This window comes from Dromaius novaehollandiae, chromosome W, assembly GCF_036370855.1.
Source record: "Dromaius novaehollandiae isolate bDroNov1 chromosome W, bDroNov1.hap1, whole genome shotgun sequence".
NCBI classification, from domain to species: domain Eukaryota; kingdom Metazoa; phylum Chordata; class Aves; order Casuariiformes; family Dromaiidae; genus Dromaius; species Dromaius novaehollandiae.
Genome location: NC_088130.1, coordinates 11521896 through 11535932, shown reverse-complemented (window position 1 = coordinate 11535932; position 14037 = coordinate 11521896). Strand labels below are relative to the sequence as shown.

The window sequence follows — 14037 nt, the reverse complement described above, 5'->3', positions numbered from 1 at the left end:
GACACGAACCAGTGCCCAAGGGTGCTCTAATCCGTTATTCCACTTCTAGAGAAAAAGTGTGCGTGTGTCTGCGTGCGTCTGTGTTTGTTTGCACGCGTAAGAGCGAGTGAGCAGGTGAGCTAGATAAGAGTGGTATTTTAATAAAACAGGCCAAGTGAAATCTGGCAAGGCTTGGATGTAAGGTTGGACACCTCGGTCCAGTCTTTACATCTTCCTTCCAGTTTTCTCTTTTCTTTTGCCAACATACGTACTCTCCACCTACAGGAATTCTGTATTCACTTTTTTTTTCCCCATGATTTTTCTAATCCATTATGTCAGGAATCTGTACTTTAAAGAGATCCCAATGTTCTCACAGTGCAGTCGGTAACAGACATTTTCATGCATCTGTGAGGGTTGTTTTCACCTTGCCTTGAATGTGATTATATCACCTTTGAAGCTTTGACACAAATTATACAAAACATGCCAAATTACTACTCCGAGCTTAACTTCTGCTGCTGCATAGGGGTACTGCTACAGCTCAGTACAATGGGATGAAATAGGCCTGTGGGGTTTTTCCCAGCTTCTGTCTAGTATTTCTTAAGAAGAATTCCTTGTTTCAGATTACCCTTGAGCTCCTGTCATTTGTATAACCACTTCTGATTTATGGGAGCAAAGAGTGGATTCTGTTCTTACAGATTGATGTTAATTCAATATCAGTACAGTAATTGTTTTCTGGTTGGCAGAGATGAAGCTAGATTTTAATCACTGCTTAATATGGCAGCTAACTAGGTTGCATTTTCCACAATATCATCAAACAGCACCAAACTCTAAAGAATGGAGATGTGCACAGAGTTAAAATATACATCTGACTAACTTAAAAGGTAAGTGGTTAAACTCTCAATTAACAATGAAGGATACATGTAATTAAACAGGGCTATAAAGATTTAAAATGTCATCCTGCATCTTGCTTACCTTCCAGCACAGTGGGATGCAAAGAGAAATAATCTCACAGGCAGACAGGATGAACTGCCTGGTTGTCTAGCAATGAACAGCACGTTGTAAGGTGGGAGAGAAAATGGCAATTCAAAAACACTTCATTTTACGCCAAAAAAGACGATTCATCTTAAGTATCCTAAGATGTTCCAGACAGCCAATCTGTAGCCCATTTGTTGGTACAGGAGGAAAAGACAAACTGCAATACTACAGGCAGGTGTGGACAACCACGATGTAACTGTAACACAGGGTCCTGAAAGTGTTGAAATTTATACTGCAACGGTATATTCGTTTCACATACATGGATATGCCCCCACTCCTAAAAGTCACATAGCAATAATGTGTCTCTAACAATTCAATATCCCACTGATAGGAGAGAATAGAGAAAAAAAGAATACAAGAATACAAGGGGGGGGGGGGGGAAGAGAATAAAAGGGGGGGGGACGAGAATAAAAGGGGGGGGGGACGAGAATAAAAGGGGGGGGGGACGAGAATAAAAGGGGGGGGGGACGAGAATAAAGGGGGGGGACGAGAATAAAGGGGGGGGACGAGAATAAAGGGGGGGGACGAATAAAAGGGGGGGGACGAATAAAAGGGGGGGGACGAATAAAAGGGGGGGGACGAATAAAAGGGGGGGGACGAATAAAAGGGGGGGGACGAATAAAAGGGGGGGGGACGAATAAAAGGGGGGGGGGACGAATAAAAGGGGGGGGGACGAATAAAAGGGGGGGGGACGAATAAAAGGGGGGGGGGACGAATAAAAGGGGGGGGGGACGAATAAAAGGGGGGGGGGACGAATAAAAGGGGGGGGGGGGAAAGAAAGATCTCCTTCCTTCCCACTCATAAGAAGCTGTAAAGCTGAGAGGAGAGGGAAGCAAGAAGTGTAAGTTCATGTACTTACTGCTGCCTGGTATACACATGAGCATTAAGATGGAGCATTTTAATATACAATGTTCCATTTCAGCAGACTGAAACAGTCGCTTCTGTTATTCCACAGCAGACATAAACTGATGCTATGAGAATTGGCAAAGTTACTCCATACTTTCACCACTGTAACACAGAGCAGAACTTGAATTCCCAACCTAATGGAAAACTTACAAGTCATTTGACAACACGAATAAAATTCCCAAATAAGTTCTGCAAGATTGCGGGGGAGGGGGGAGGAATAGCCTGAATTTTTCTTATGCTACAGTTTGTGCCTCCATATGCAATTTGGTGATGGGATGCATTCAAATAGTTTTATCTGGAGAGAAATACAGAACCCAGAGATGGCATATGAGCCATTTCCATAACAATGTTTTAGAAGCAACTAACATACAGTACTTTAACTTGCTCTATTTTCAAGAATCAAGAACTCAAGTTTTTCAGTCAAGCAGATGGGAAACACTCTATCTACCTAAGCTTAATTAAAAATATTTTTTAGATCAGTTGATCCTCTTTAGAAACAAATTTGTTCTTTATGTAGACTCTGTACATAAATTCTCTTTTCAGACTGTGGGCTCGTAACTGGCCCAATTCTCACACCATGGTGGAGGGGGAGCTTCTAAGTTTATGGTTTGGGGGCTTTTTTTTTTTTTTTCCTTTACATGAAGGTCAAGACTTTGATCCTGAGACAGGCTCACACAAACAACTATTCTGCAAGCTCTGCAAAACAGAGCAACCAAGGGACTTCAGCCCCAACCTCAGAAAACCCTCTATCGTTCCAATTCCAAGATGTAAAAAAAGCTGCTGGTTGAAAACGGTGCAATGATTTTAAGAGGTGAACAAACAGCTGCTAAGATTAGACCACTAAACTCATTTTCACATGTGACCTAAAACAGGATATGAGTCCATGCCTCTGGAGATGAAAGACTAGAGCTGCAAGCTGCTCCACTCTCTCATCTACGGAACAAATGCTTTAATGCTGTCTCCTCAGCCATGCTACTCTCCCAAAGAGTAGATGATGCTATTGCCTATGCTTATACTTCCTACAGCCGCCACTGCTGCATTCCTAGTGCGAGTAAAATTCCCAAGGGCAGGGACAAAATCCACATTGTTGCATAGAAAAAACTGTTTTTAATATGTGCTTTATGTAGCTAGCCTCTCTGAGCAGATAGAAAGTAAGGAACATATAGGAAGCCATCCCACGCTTCTTCTGCTCATATACAAACTTGTATGTAAATAATAGCTGAGAAGCGTCATTTTAAAGCTGGGTGCAGCTTTAGCTATTGCTAGCCTCTTCAAACTGGTGAAGGGTCTGTACTTCCATCATATCACAGAGATTAACACACACGTCTCTGAGAGGCGGCAGGGAGGAAGTTTATCATCACTTACTGCAGACTAGCCTTATTGAAACAATTCAGTCTATAAACCCCTCACAAATTAAACAGTAATTCATTTAGAAGAAAAAAAAATCCATAATCCACGGAAATGTGATTTACAATATTTTTGCTAATGAACAAACTACACAGCTACCATCTCAACTGTTGCTCAAATTAAGTCAAGAGAAAGGACATCTAACCCCATCTTTACAAAAAAGAGAAATTTTGTTTGTTTTCTGCACCTAAGCTCTTTTAGTCAAATGGATCATTCCTAATTTTATTCCTGCTGAATTAGAAGACCAAAAGCTCAAAGCAACACAAAAATAAATTCAAAAACAAGGGGAGGCCGAAAGTGAAACAATGGCTTTGAAACTCATGCCTGGTCTTTCAGCTTAATAAGGCTATCCATTTTGAATATATAAAATAAAGAATTCAGGAAAATAGCAAGCCAATCCTTCCAGCATTTCATAAAGACAAACTTCTTAAACACGCAATGCAGCAAGACATCATGCAAGGCTATTTGCTCTTCTAGGTTACGTGGCTGCTCAGGGTGAAGTCTCAAGCAGATTCACCTCTAAGAAAACTAGGCAAACATACATGAAACTTAAGTGGACTCTATACTTGCATTGTGAAAAAATTGATGTGCGCTTTTCTAACAAATTAACCTACCATTGCATTCCTTCTGACTCAGCTGTAACTCAGCCATGCCTGCAACTGGCTTTGATGGAGTGTTAAAACCTTTGTTAAGTAAAAAGGCTGCTGAATCAGCCAGCTGATCACTTGCCAACTGTCTATATTTAGGAGAAACTGTCCCTCCAAGTGCTGCAGAGTTTACTGTTTGTCCCTGCCTCTCTGAAGAGTCAAATACATCCCAAATGGAGCAATTCTGCTTCTCATTAAAAAAAAAAAAAAAAAAAAAAAAAAAAAAAAAAAAATTCCTTACTTGTCCTGCTAACCCACTGACTGCAGAAGATTACGCAAGATTCCCCAAGCAGAATTTGCCCTTCTCTGTTCTCTGTGAGTATACCAGCTAGACTCTACATCTCCATTTATTTCCATGAGTTATAAAAGCATGGCAGCATCCAAAGAAACAGGCAGAGGATTCTTCTTCCCTATCAACTCATCTTTGCTCAGAATTTTTTTTATCTTTATTGTATAAAAAGCAAACAGATATTTATTAAGTATAACTTTTATACTCAGTAGTGTAATGTAATCACTGTACAATGAGATTAGCCATTAGGAAAAAAGTCACTTCAGCATGATGGTCTGTTGCTTAATCAAAGGCTGGTTCACTAGCTAACTTAGTTATTTAGTGTCAGGCACTGTACGCAGAGCCATTTCCACGTAGGAAACTAGAACAGAATCAAAACTGTGTCAATTACAAAAAGATTTAAACGCAATTATTGCTACCAAGATCCAGCTGAGTTTCCTAAATGGTATGAAACAGGTAATTCTGGTCGGAAAATTACAGTGTGCTCTAGACAAAAAGGTTACGTCAGGAGGCTTGAGACCGATAACTGGAAGCTAGAGGGGAATTTACAAAAGCAGGTTATGATTGCGCACAATGGAACTGGGCCAGTGCATTAGGTCTATTACACGCTGTTCACTTACTGTCAAGTGACACAGTAAACAAGGAAAGCAAACGATCTGACATCACCCAGATGTCATTCTTCTCTAAAGCGTTCCTAACCTTCCCACTGTCAGGCCTCTGTCCTCCTTGCTGTGTTGCAGTCTAACATTAGCATCTCATTAGAACAAGTGATATTACTCCAGTTGTTATGGACCAGTCTAATATTGCTGGCACCAGCCTGTCTTCTTCAGAGAAAAAGAATATTACAGGGATGTTATCAAGTCATTTAAGCACTGGATCTGATCTCTCTCAAAGCTGCAGGCTGACAAACAGGACTTCTGTTCTGCTCCAGGCCTGCCCTTTCAAACTAAAATCCCAAACTCTTTCCCTGGTATCCCCTTGCCAGACTCGCACTGTCAGCTCAAACCTAGCATGGCTAAAACCAAGCTTTTACTCCTTCTCCTTTTACTCCACCTCTCTCTCAGAGCAAAAAAACAAAAACTATCCTGTCCATCACCCAGGCCCTTAATGGCGGCATCACGTTCAGGTTAAACGCACACATCTCCCATCTCTGCACGCACACGCACAACCTGCCTATAGCTAACTCTTGCAGATCCTTCCTGATCAACCTCTCCTACCCATCCTAAGAGCTAATACTCTGGCTCCCACCATGTGATGGCTTACTCACAGCAATGTCCTCTTCTCTAGCTTCAACGGGGGTAATCTGGCACCTTCCAGAGCCCTGCTGGGAAAAATCTTTCCCTGCTCTGTCACTCTGACCTTGCCGTATTGGCTCTGTGCATCCACGCCTCTCCCCCTCGGCTCTCCTTGCTCTACCCCCTTAAACAGAATCTCTAACCTTCATTTTCTAACCTTGTCAAATCTTCCTCTGCTTCATCTGTCATCTCCCATTCAATAATGAAAAGTTGCATCTAGCTCCAACCGGTCAATAACAAAAGATGGATTGAAACAGGAATTAGATCTTCACGTTTTTCCCCATGCTGTCCCTATGGTTAAAGACACATTCCCAAATCTCCCCATTTTCTTTTTTCAAGCTCCTACTTAAAGCTCTCCTGTGACAAAATGCTTACAAATAGGTTAGTATACATAAAAAGCTACCACTCCTATTACTGTCCTACTACTTCCTTGGATTCCTCTGCTTCTTCCTACATGCTTTCCAGCTTAGTTTGTAGATTCTTTAAGACAGGGACTGAAGAGAGTTTTTTGTCAGGTATTTCTCTGCAGCATCTAGCACAGCAGGATCCTAGTCCATACTACAGCAACACACTTAAATAATGGTATTTGTGGCATGAACTCGTGGTAAACTGATTTACAATGCACTGAAGTGCTTCTGGAATCTAGCACAGTTCTGTGCAAAACAGTGAACAAAGTATGCCAGCTACACAAATAGTTCAATGCCCCAAAAGTTATTCAGGCTACAGTTTTGCTCGATCTTTATCATCCCAATGTACTTCACCTCTACCAAGGGAGAATTCACAAAGATCTGTTTTATTCTTCCATTCCACTCCTCTTTTTTTGTGAAAAGCGAGAAAATATCCCTGCACCAGAGAATGACAAACGCCAAGGTAAATAGGCTATTGGTTAAAAAGAAAAATTTTATTTCCACCACCCATAGAGCAAGAAAATCCAGGGGGAAAAAAACATTTTTATCTCTCAGCTTCTGCTATGTACTTGGGGTCTATATGGCTTTACTTTTATCATGCAAAGCTCTTCAATCACCCCACGTATTTTCTTTCCAATGGTGGGTTACTCTTTAAAGTAGCTCTACATGTGTTCCATCCAATTTGGGGGTTATTTTGCTTTGCTTTTAAGGTGGGGCTCCCTCTCCTTTCTTTTGGGAAACTACTCTTCTATCTAAAAGACCTCATTTTCAGGAAATATTTTCTTGTTATTAAGCCTCTGTGACCTTTTCCCAATTTCTTATTTATACCTATGTGCATAAATTGATGATTCCCTCTTTGTTCAGCTTTTAGCATCTCTTAAATCCAGACTGCTCTCATGTCTCAGCTCAGCAGTCCTTTAATGAAGCTTTATACTTAGTTCATTTGTATTTCTCTGGAAGTCGACCCTCTAAGCCATTATGTTTTGATTCTCTGAATTATTCCTCCAGTTAACAAGTACTTTTGGACTATTATTGCCTTATTATGTGGTATGAAGTATCCCAAAATTGCATTGACTTTTTAAAATTATATCGCACTACAAGCATGTCTTATTTAAGTTACAGTAATGTTCCCATCTCCATCCTCCTATTTTTATGTTCTCAGATTTTCTTCCTCACACAATGTATATTTGGAATTACTGTGCACTAGAATTTTTCCAACATATTTTTTTTATCCATTTTACTCATCTCAGTAAGCCTTTAAAATTACTGTATCCACACAGCACTGCTCACAACTATTCCTGGTTTAAATATTATCTCAGAATTACACCAGTGCAATGTTTAGTCTTTTTTCCTCATTATTGATGAATCCTGACTCTGAAGTTCCTGCTGGGGGAAAGTACATGGTTTCTTCTGACTGACTTAAGGAACAAAAGGTTAATCAGCCTCAAGTCTCTGATCCTGCAACAATTTTAGAGTGCGCACAACTTACATATGTGCATTGTCCCACTGAAGTCAATACCATTACTCATATTCTTAATTCTGTACATACTGTAAGTGCCCTGCTAAATGGAATCAAGTCCCCTGTGTGCTGCTGGGCTAATGCAAAGAAGATATACGAGGAGCTAAGGCCTGATTGCTTGTCTTAACACTTCAAAGCTTTTTTCCTCTACTTGGATAAGTTCATCAATTTCTGGGAAAATAACTGTGTGCTGCTTCTGAAATGTTTTCTCCCTTCCCATAAAGCCACCACTTTGCCCCATCTAAATCAACTATTATTTTCAAAGTAACCACTGCCTATCACTGATAACAGAACTGCAGATAGGCAGATAAAAGGCAATATGAATAAATACATAAGTGACTCAGCTTGTTTTTAAACAGTGGTCACATAAATCTGCTCAAGTCATGCCATCATCAGTAATTGTTCTTTGAACTTTGCTGCCTCAGAAACAAGTACAACATTCATTTTTCATAGCTATCGAAGCAACGCCATAGAAGGCTTTTAGCAGTTTCTCAAGGGCATCTGCCTGGTCATGGGCCTGGCCCTCACTTTGAAAAATGTCCAGTGACACAGCCCAATCTTTCTCAGTGTACATCTCTCTGGGGCATAATTCCCTATTTTCCCAGCGCATTATTCTGTCAGGTGTAACACTGGTTTGGCACTATCGTCTCTTTCTATGGCAGGAAGGGACTAGAAGAACTTGAAAATGAAGTTGGGTTTTTTTCCAAACACTGTTAACTGCTGCAGATGACACAGCATTTAGAAAGATTATTTCCGCAGCTAATCTGCTATTCTCTGCAGAGGCAGACCCATCCTTCAATCGGTATTTTGAAGCAGTTTTCTGCACTATGTGGCTATCTCAGTACTGTCTGTGCATTAAGCCCTTTCTGGGACTTGTTCTGTCCTCTTTGCCTTCCCTGAAGCCAGTACATGAAGCATTAGGCTCTCTATTGAGCACAGACCAAAGGCCAGGAAATAACAGTGGTGGCTGGCAGCAACTTTCTCAGCGTCTCCCAAGGAGACGTCTATCAGTCATTTAAATTCTTATGGTTTCTTTCCTGACAGACTCCCTTGTTTTAATTTCAAACAGTCATTCAGCTTCACTGCAAACAGTCTCAAGCATGATTACTTGAAAGATACCAAACTTCACCACCTCACATTGCACACAACATTTCACATCAGAAAATCACTGCAGAAATAATCTCGGAATTTGTACTTCTCTATTTAATTGCCTTTAACATTTTGATAATCATTCTGAAGTTACACCACTGAAGCCTCAGACTTTTGATTTATTTTTGTAATTAAATTATTACAAGATGATGTATTGATTAATCAGTCACTCTTCTCCCACTTGAAAGATTAGCTGTGTCTGAAAAAGTCTGAAGGAGAGAGACCGAGAGATCTTCCACCAAACATATTGATAATATAATATTCTGGGGAAGAGATGGCAAGATTTTGTGAAGCATGACATTTTTCTACAAAAACTTTTAAAGTTCTTTGAATAAATCAACAAGCACACAGAGAAGGACAACCTAGTCAACGTGTTGTACTTGGATCTCCCAAAACACTATTGACAAGTTTCCCAGAGGCTAGTGAAGAAACTACATCGCCAAAGAAAAAAGGGAGAAAATCCTCTCACAGTTTAATAAAAAAATTAAGGTAGGAAACAAAAGATAGGAATAAAAGATTAGTTTTCACAATGAAGGAAAAATATCTGTAAAGGATCCTCCACAAGAATATGTGCTGGGACACGTGCTGTTCTCCGTATCCATAAATAATAAATAATATTACTTCCAGTAGGAAAGGCAGGGAAATAATGAGGTGACAAAAGCTGCAGACAATACCAAATTATTCAGGAGATTCAAATCTAAAGCTGCCTATAAAAGCTGCATAGAGGACTCGTGATGCTGAGGGGCTAGATAAAAAATAACAAGCGAAAATGATGGCTGAGAAGCGCAGACTAACAAAAATGCGGGGAAACCACCCCACCTGTATTAAGTATATTTAGGTACCATGCACAATCAGATGGGCTTTAACTTGGGTATTACCAAACAGAAAAGACAACAGTCCTTCACTGCAGATTCTATGCAGATTTTATCATAGAAAAATGCTTTCTGACAATAAAATAAATAAATAAATAGAATAACAAGAACTCTTAAGACAAGGGAACAAAACTGAAACATTGTTATGCTACAGCATAAGTCTATTGTGGGTTCATGCCTTAAATACTGCAGGCAGCTCTAGTCTCCACAACTTCAAAAGGATTAATAAAATTATAAAATCCCCAGAAAAAAAAGCCACAAGGATGACCAGCCTGATGGAACAGTGCTCATATAAGGAAGGACACTAGAAAACCCTAGCGTGGCAATGCTTGGGGAAAGAGAAGGGGGATATGATAAGACCTGCAAAATGTCATGGAGGACCTGGATGAGAAATACTTGTTCAAGGCACAAAAAATGTAGAACACCCGTTAAAATTGTCAGGCAGTTGGCTTAAAACAAACAAAAAGGGGTTTTGTCCCCCACACATGGAGCACATGATAAAACAGTAAAACTCGCTGTCTCGAGGGTTTTCTGAAACCCAAAGTGTAACTGGATTCCATAGGGGAATGAGACAAATACATGGAAGATGGCTCCATCGGTGGCTAACCTATTAGTCCAGATACAAATTCCGAGCTAAGCTTTCAAATCCTGATCAGCAGATTTGTGTGTTCAATCGCTTAAAATTTGTCCTTATCCAAGACAGAACATTGGTTTAGAGGGACCTTTGGAGTCACCTAGTATAGCTAGTCTCACATTATTACTAGTCTTTAGGAAAGACTCAGGAAAAAACAACTGCAGGAGTGAACCATAAATACAATCTTTCAGTAAAGCACCTGTTATATTCTGCCATATTTTCCCTCCTAAGTCCCCCCCCCTCAGTTTTACATAGAAGATACATAATTTAAAAAAAAAAAAAATCAATATTGAAGATTACTGAGAATGTTCTATGACTACACAGCAAGTCACAAAAGCAAAATTTGTTGCTCTTAAAGAAAAAATAGCCTAATGGACACTTACTATTAATAAATAATATGCAGGGAGTTTCCCTCTCTATCAGTCTATGAGGGTACACAACACAAAATTCTTTCAAAACAAAAAAATGTGCAAGCCCTTTTTGTGGTGTACTACTAGGCTAAAATTTGTTCCATGCAGAAAAACAGCCTTGATTAATGTTGTGGCTGGAGCCAGATCCAAATGAATGATGAAGCACTTGCAGCAGTAGGTTCTCCTGCACAGTCTGGAGTAATTGTTCTTCCAGCGTAGTCTGGGGCTATTGTTCGTGAGTAAAGAAATCTTTTCTTTACTCATGCTGAGTAGCATTTAGGCAGTCAGTGCACTGCAATCACTTTAACATAATAAGATTACCTATGGTGTGAAATGCTCGCACTGCAAGACTGGCATCACCTGGCCTCTGATACACAACTGCAGGGCTTTAGTGCATTCCGCAGATGGGGGTGCAGTAGCACGGGAACACACGACTTTTAGTTCTGTACCACTCCCCTATAGTTCTGCTTTCAGGCAGCTTTACCTTCAGGAGCAAAGACGACAGTGCCCTTTCTTTGCCCTCAACTCAGTCTGTTACTACCTTGTATCAGCAGAGAAAGATTCCCCAACCCAAAAGGCTTGACCAAGAAGCCATGAAGCTATTTAATGAGCCTTTGGTGTAGCAGAATGCAAGTCTCTAACTACTCTTGATTACCTCTTTCAGAATACCATGTGGTACAAAGTGACTGGGCAAACTGGAGAAGTCCAGCTATGAGATTTACCATTTTCTGAGCATTCTAGTGCCAGGATCCTTCTTCCCCAGCCATCCTCAGCTGACATGACTGCACAATCACAAATCACATTCAGAGAGACATCTCCCCAGTGATCCCCCTGTACAGGAGACCTGCTTGAAAACACACGTTTGTCTCCCACAGTCCACGAAGTATAAAGAGGAATTTGCATTTCTTTTGAAAACCTGGAGTCCTACTCACACAGTAGGTATAAAAAGGTCTATCGCTTAGTTATTATGCTATTGCCCATATTTCATTTGAATTAAAGAAACCATATTTTCTATTTTCCATGGGCTTCTTCAAATTGCAGTTTTCCAAACAACTCTGATTATCAACAACTATTCAGCAAGATTAATGCAGTATTTGCTTTTTGTAATAGAATCAAGTTGCCTGTATTGCTTGCTATTTACTAATGGGACAAACGGGACCACTATCATAATATAATTAATTTCTTCTAGTATTAAAGAAAACTACACTTAATATACTCCAGTAGAAAACTTGTCAAAACCAAATCTCCAGTTTAAAGATTACAGTACAGGAAGTACTGATGTGAAAGTGTATTAAATATTTGCAACTGCACTATGTAGTATCTTTTAGCAGGGCTACTGAAATGTAGATTGTTTACATAAGAACATAAGGGAAATGCTTTACAAACGCCTGTAAAAGCCACAGTAAAAGATGTTAGCTGCCATGTCATCAAGATGACATACCTGAAGCTTACCCTGATATATGCCAGCACAAAGTTAAATATTCAGGGACCCACCAAGGGATTCATTTTCTCTTCCATTTTGCCATTCCTCCAAAAAGTGCCTTCACTCTCTAACATCCACAAGACAACAAAAGATGGTATAACACACCGTTCTTTACAAATTGTTACATAAAGAGCATAACGTCCATCGGAAAAAGAGCATCTTTGTTTTATGACTGCTCAGTCCACAGAGAGTTGTAACAGGCCTACAAAACCAGGGAGAGCCTACTATTCTAAATGTCAACAGTGAACTTATCTATAGCAGCTTTCCAAATGGGGAAAAAAAACCCTGCAAGCATATAGGCCCCAAGTCCCATAAAATACACAGCAAAACCACGAGACTTCAGGAGGACTGTTTTATTAACCCAATATTAGCCCCATAACTGAACCTAACTGAGAACTGAGATAGCCAGCAGGAGTGCAGGCAGCCTACAAAAGGTAACAACCGTGAAACTGAGTTTTGCCCAGATAATCAGCCCTCGCGACTGGAAACAAGATGGGCTAAAATCATCCCAGTCTTAAAAAACATCCTACTGTTGCACTGCATGTAAAGAAAAAAAAAAATGCATGTACTGTCTGGGGCCAGGCTGTCAGCCACTGTAAACAATATAAATGCACTGCAGTTTCAGCACAACCCTACCAACGGACTCATTTGAGAATTGGCCATATATGTCTATGTGATTCCTAACATTAACTACCTACAATAGATGAGACATAGCTATGGAGCTGATCTGCGATTACCTTTGCAGATACCTTGGTTATTTTAAGTCTATCTTGCACAAACTTAGCCAGCACTCTCGGTGACATTCAAATCACAGAAATTACATGGGACAGTTTTTTTGTCTTCTCATATTTTTTCTCTGCTCAACTACACAACTTGATGCATCTCAAAGACTCTACAAACCCCCAAATAATCCCAAAATGGCCCGTTGCCACCCCCGATATGCCAGTCACACCTGGGTCCGTACATTCACAAAACAGAGCATTATTCAGCAATAATTACAGGGCTGCAACTTGTAAGAAAAGAAAACCCCTCCAAAATACACCGTATGCAAAGGTCACAAGCCCCGGCCCGCGCTGCTCAGCGGCGCCGAGGATAGCAGCGCTGCCCAAAAAGTTGCCGCGGAGCAACCCCGGGGCGCTGCCCCCGGGGGTGCCCGGAGCGGGCGGGATCCCCGCGGTCACCCGCAACTCGGGCGAAGTTTTGGCGCCCGCCGCTCCCCGCAGCGCCCCGCCGCGACTCACCAGCTTGGCCCGGGCGCGCTGCAGGAACTCCTCCATGGCGCAGCCGCCGCCGCTGCCCCGCGCGCCCCGCCGGCCCCGCGCCCGAGCGCCGCGCCGCCCCGCCCTGCCGCGGGCGGTGACGTCAGGCCGTGCCGCAAGCCCGGGCCGCGGGCGGGCGCGGAGCCGCAGCGGCGGGCGCGTCGCGGTAGCAGCCTGCTCCTGGCAGCACGATCGCGTCCCCCTCTGCTCCACGCAGACTGCGGGCTCCTTAACTGCTTCCATTTATCCTTTAAATAATTTACTGCATTTAAGGAACTAGCTACTGAAACCAGTCACATTTGCCCCTCTGTAACATCTCGGGGCACAAAGCAACAGGTAGAAACCAGTGACCACAGCGAGGCCTTGGGCAGGGATTGCCCAGCGCTCCCATTTTACAGGTGGCAAAACACCGGGTGGAGAGGTCGAGGGCACGAACAGTTCAGGAGCGCCAACCCTTGGGACGCCCCTTGTCACAGGGGAACATGCACCGGAGGAAACCTCGCCATAGACCAGGCGCCAGAAACCCAGACCCAGGGTCATCCTCCCCAACTGTAATGCTGTCAGTCACCTTTCATACCTATATATCTAACAGAGCACAGGACAAGCAGCCTGTTAGCATAGCACCTGCTTTGTAGAGAAATAAAGCAAAACGCCAAGGAGCTGAAGTCCCTACGCAGGGCTTCAGAAGTCAGTGGAAGGTCGTACAATGAGCGTAGAGCAGACCTGGAAATCAACTGCTGGAGTTG

General features: G+C 41.8%; 1 protein-coding gene across 6 annotated transcripts in view; it reads right to left on the bottom strand.

The window, feature by feature from the left end:
- Positions 1 to 13383, bottom strand: part of LOC135324305 (protein prune homolog 2-like) — a 149998-nt gene extending 136615 nt beyond the window's left edge. For all 6 annotated transcript variants that reach the window (XM_064500304.1, XM_064500306.1, XM_064500303.1 and 3 more), the window contains exon 1: positions 13274 to 13383. In XM_064500304.1, the coding sequence (XP_064356374.1) occupies positions 13274 to 13309 (36 nt within the window). In that variant the 5' untranslated portion in view covers positions 13310 to 13383. The remainder of the gene's footprint in view (positions 1 to 13273) is intronic.
- Between the last annotated feature and the right edge of the window lie 654 nt (positions 13384 to 14037).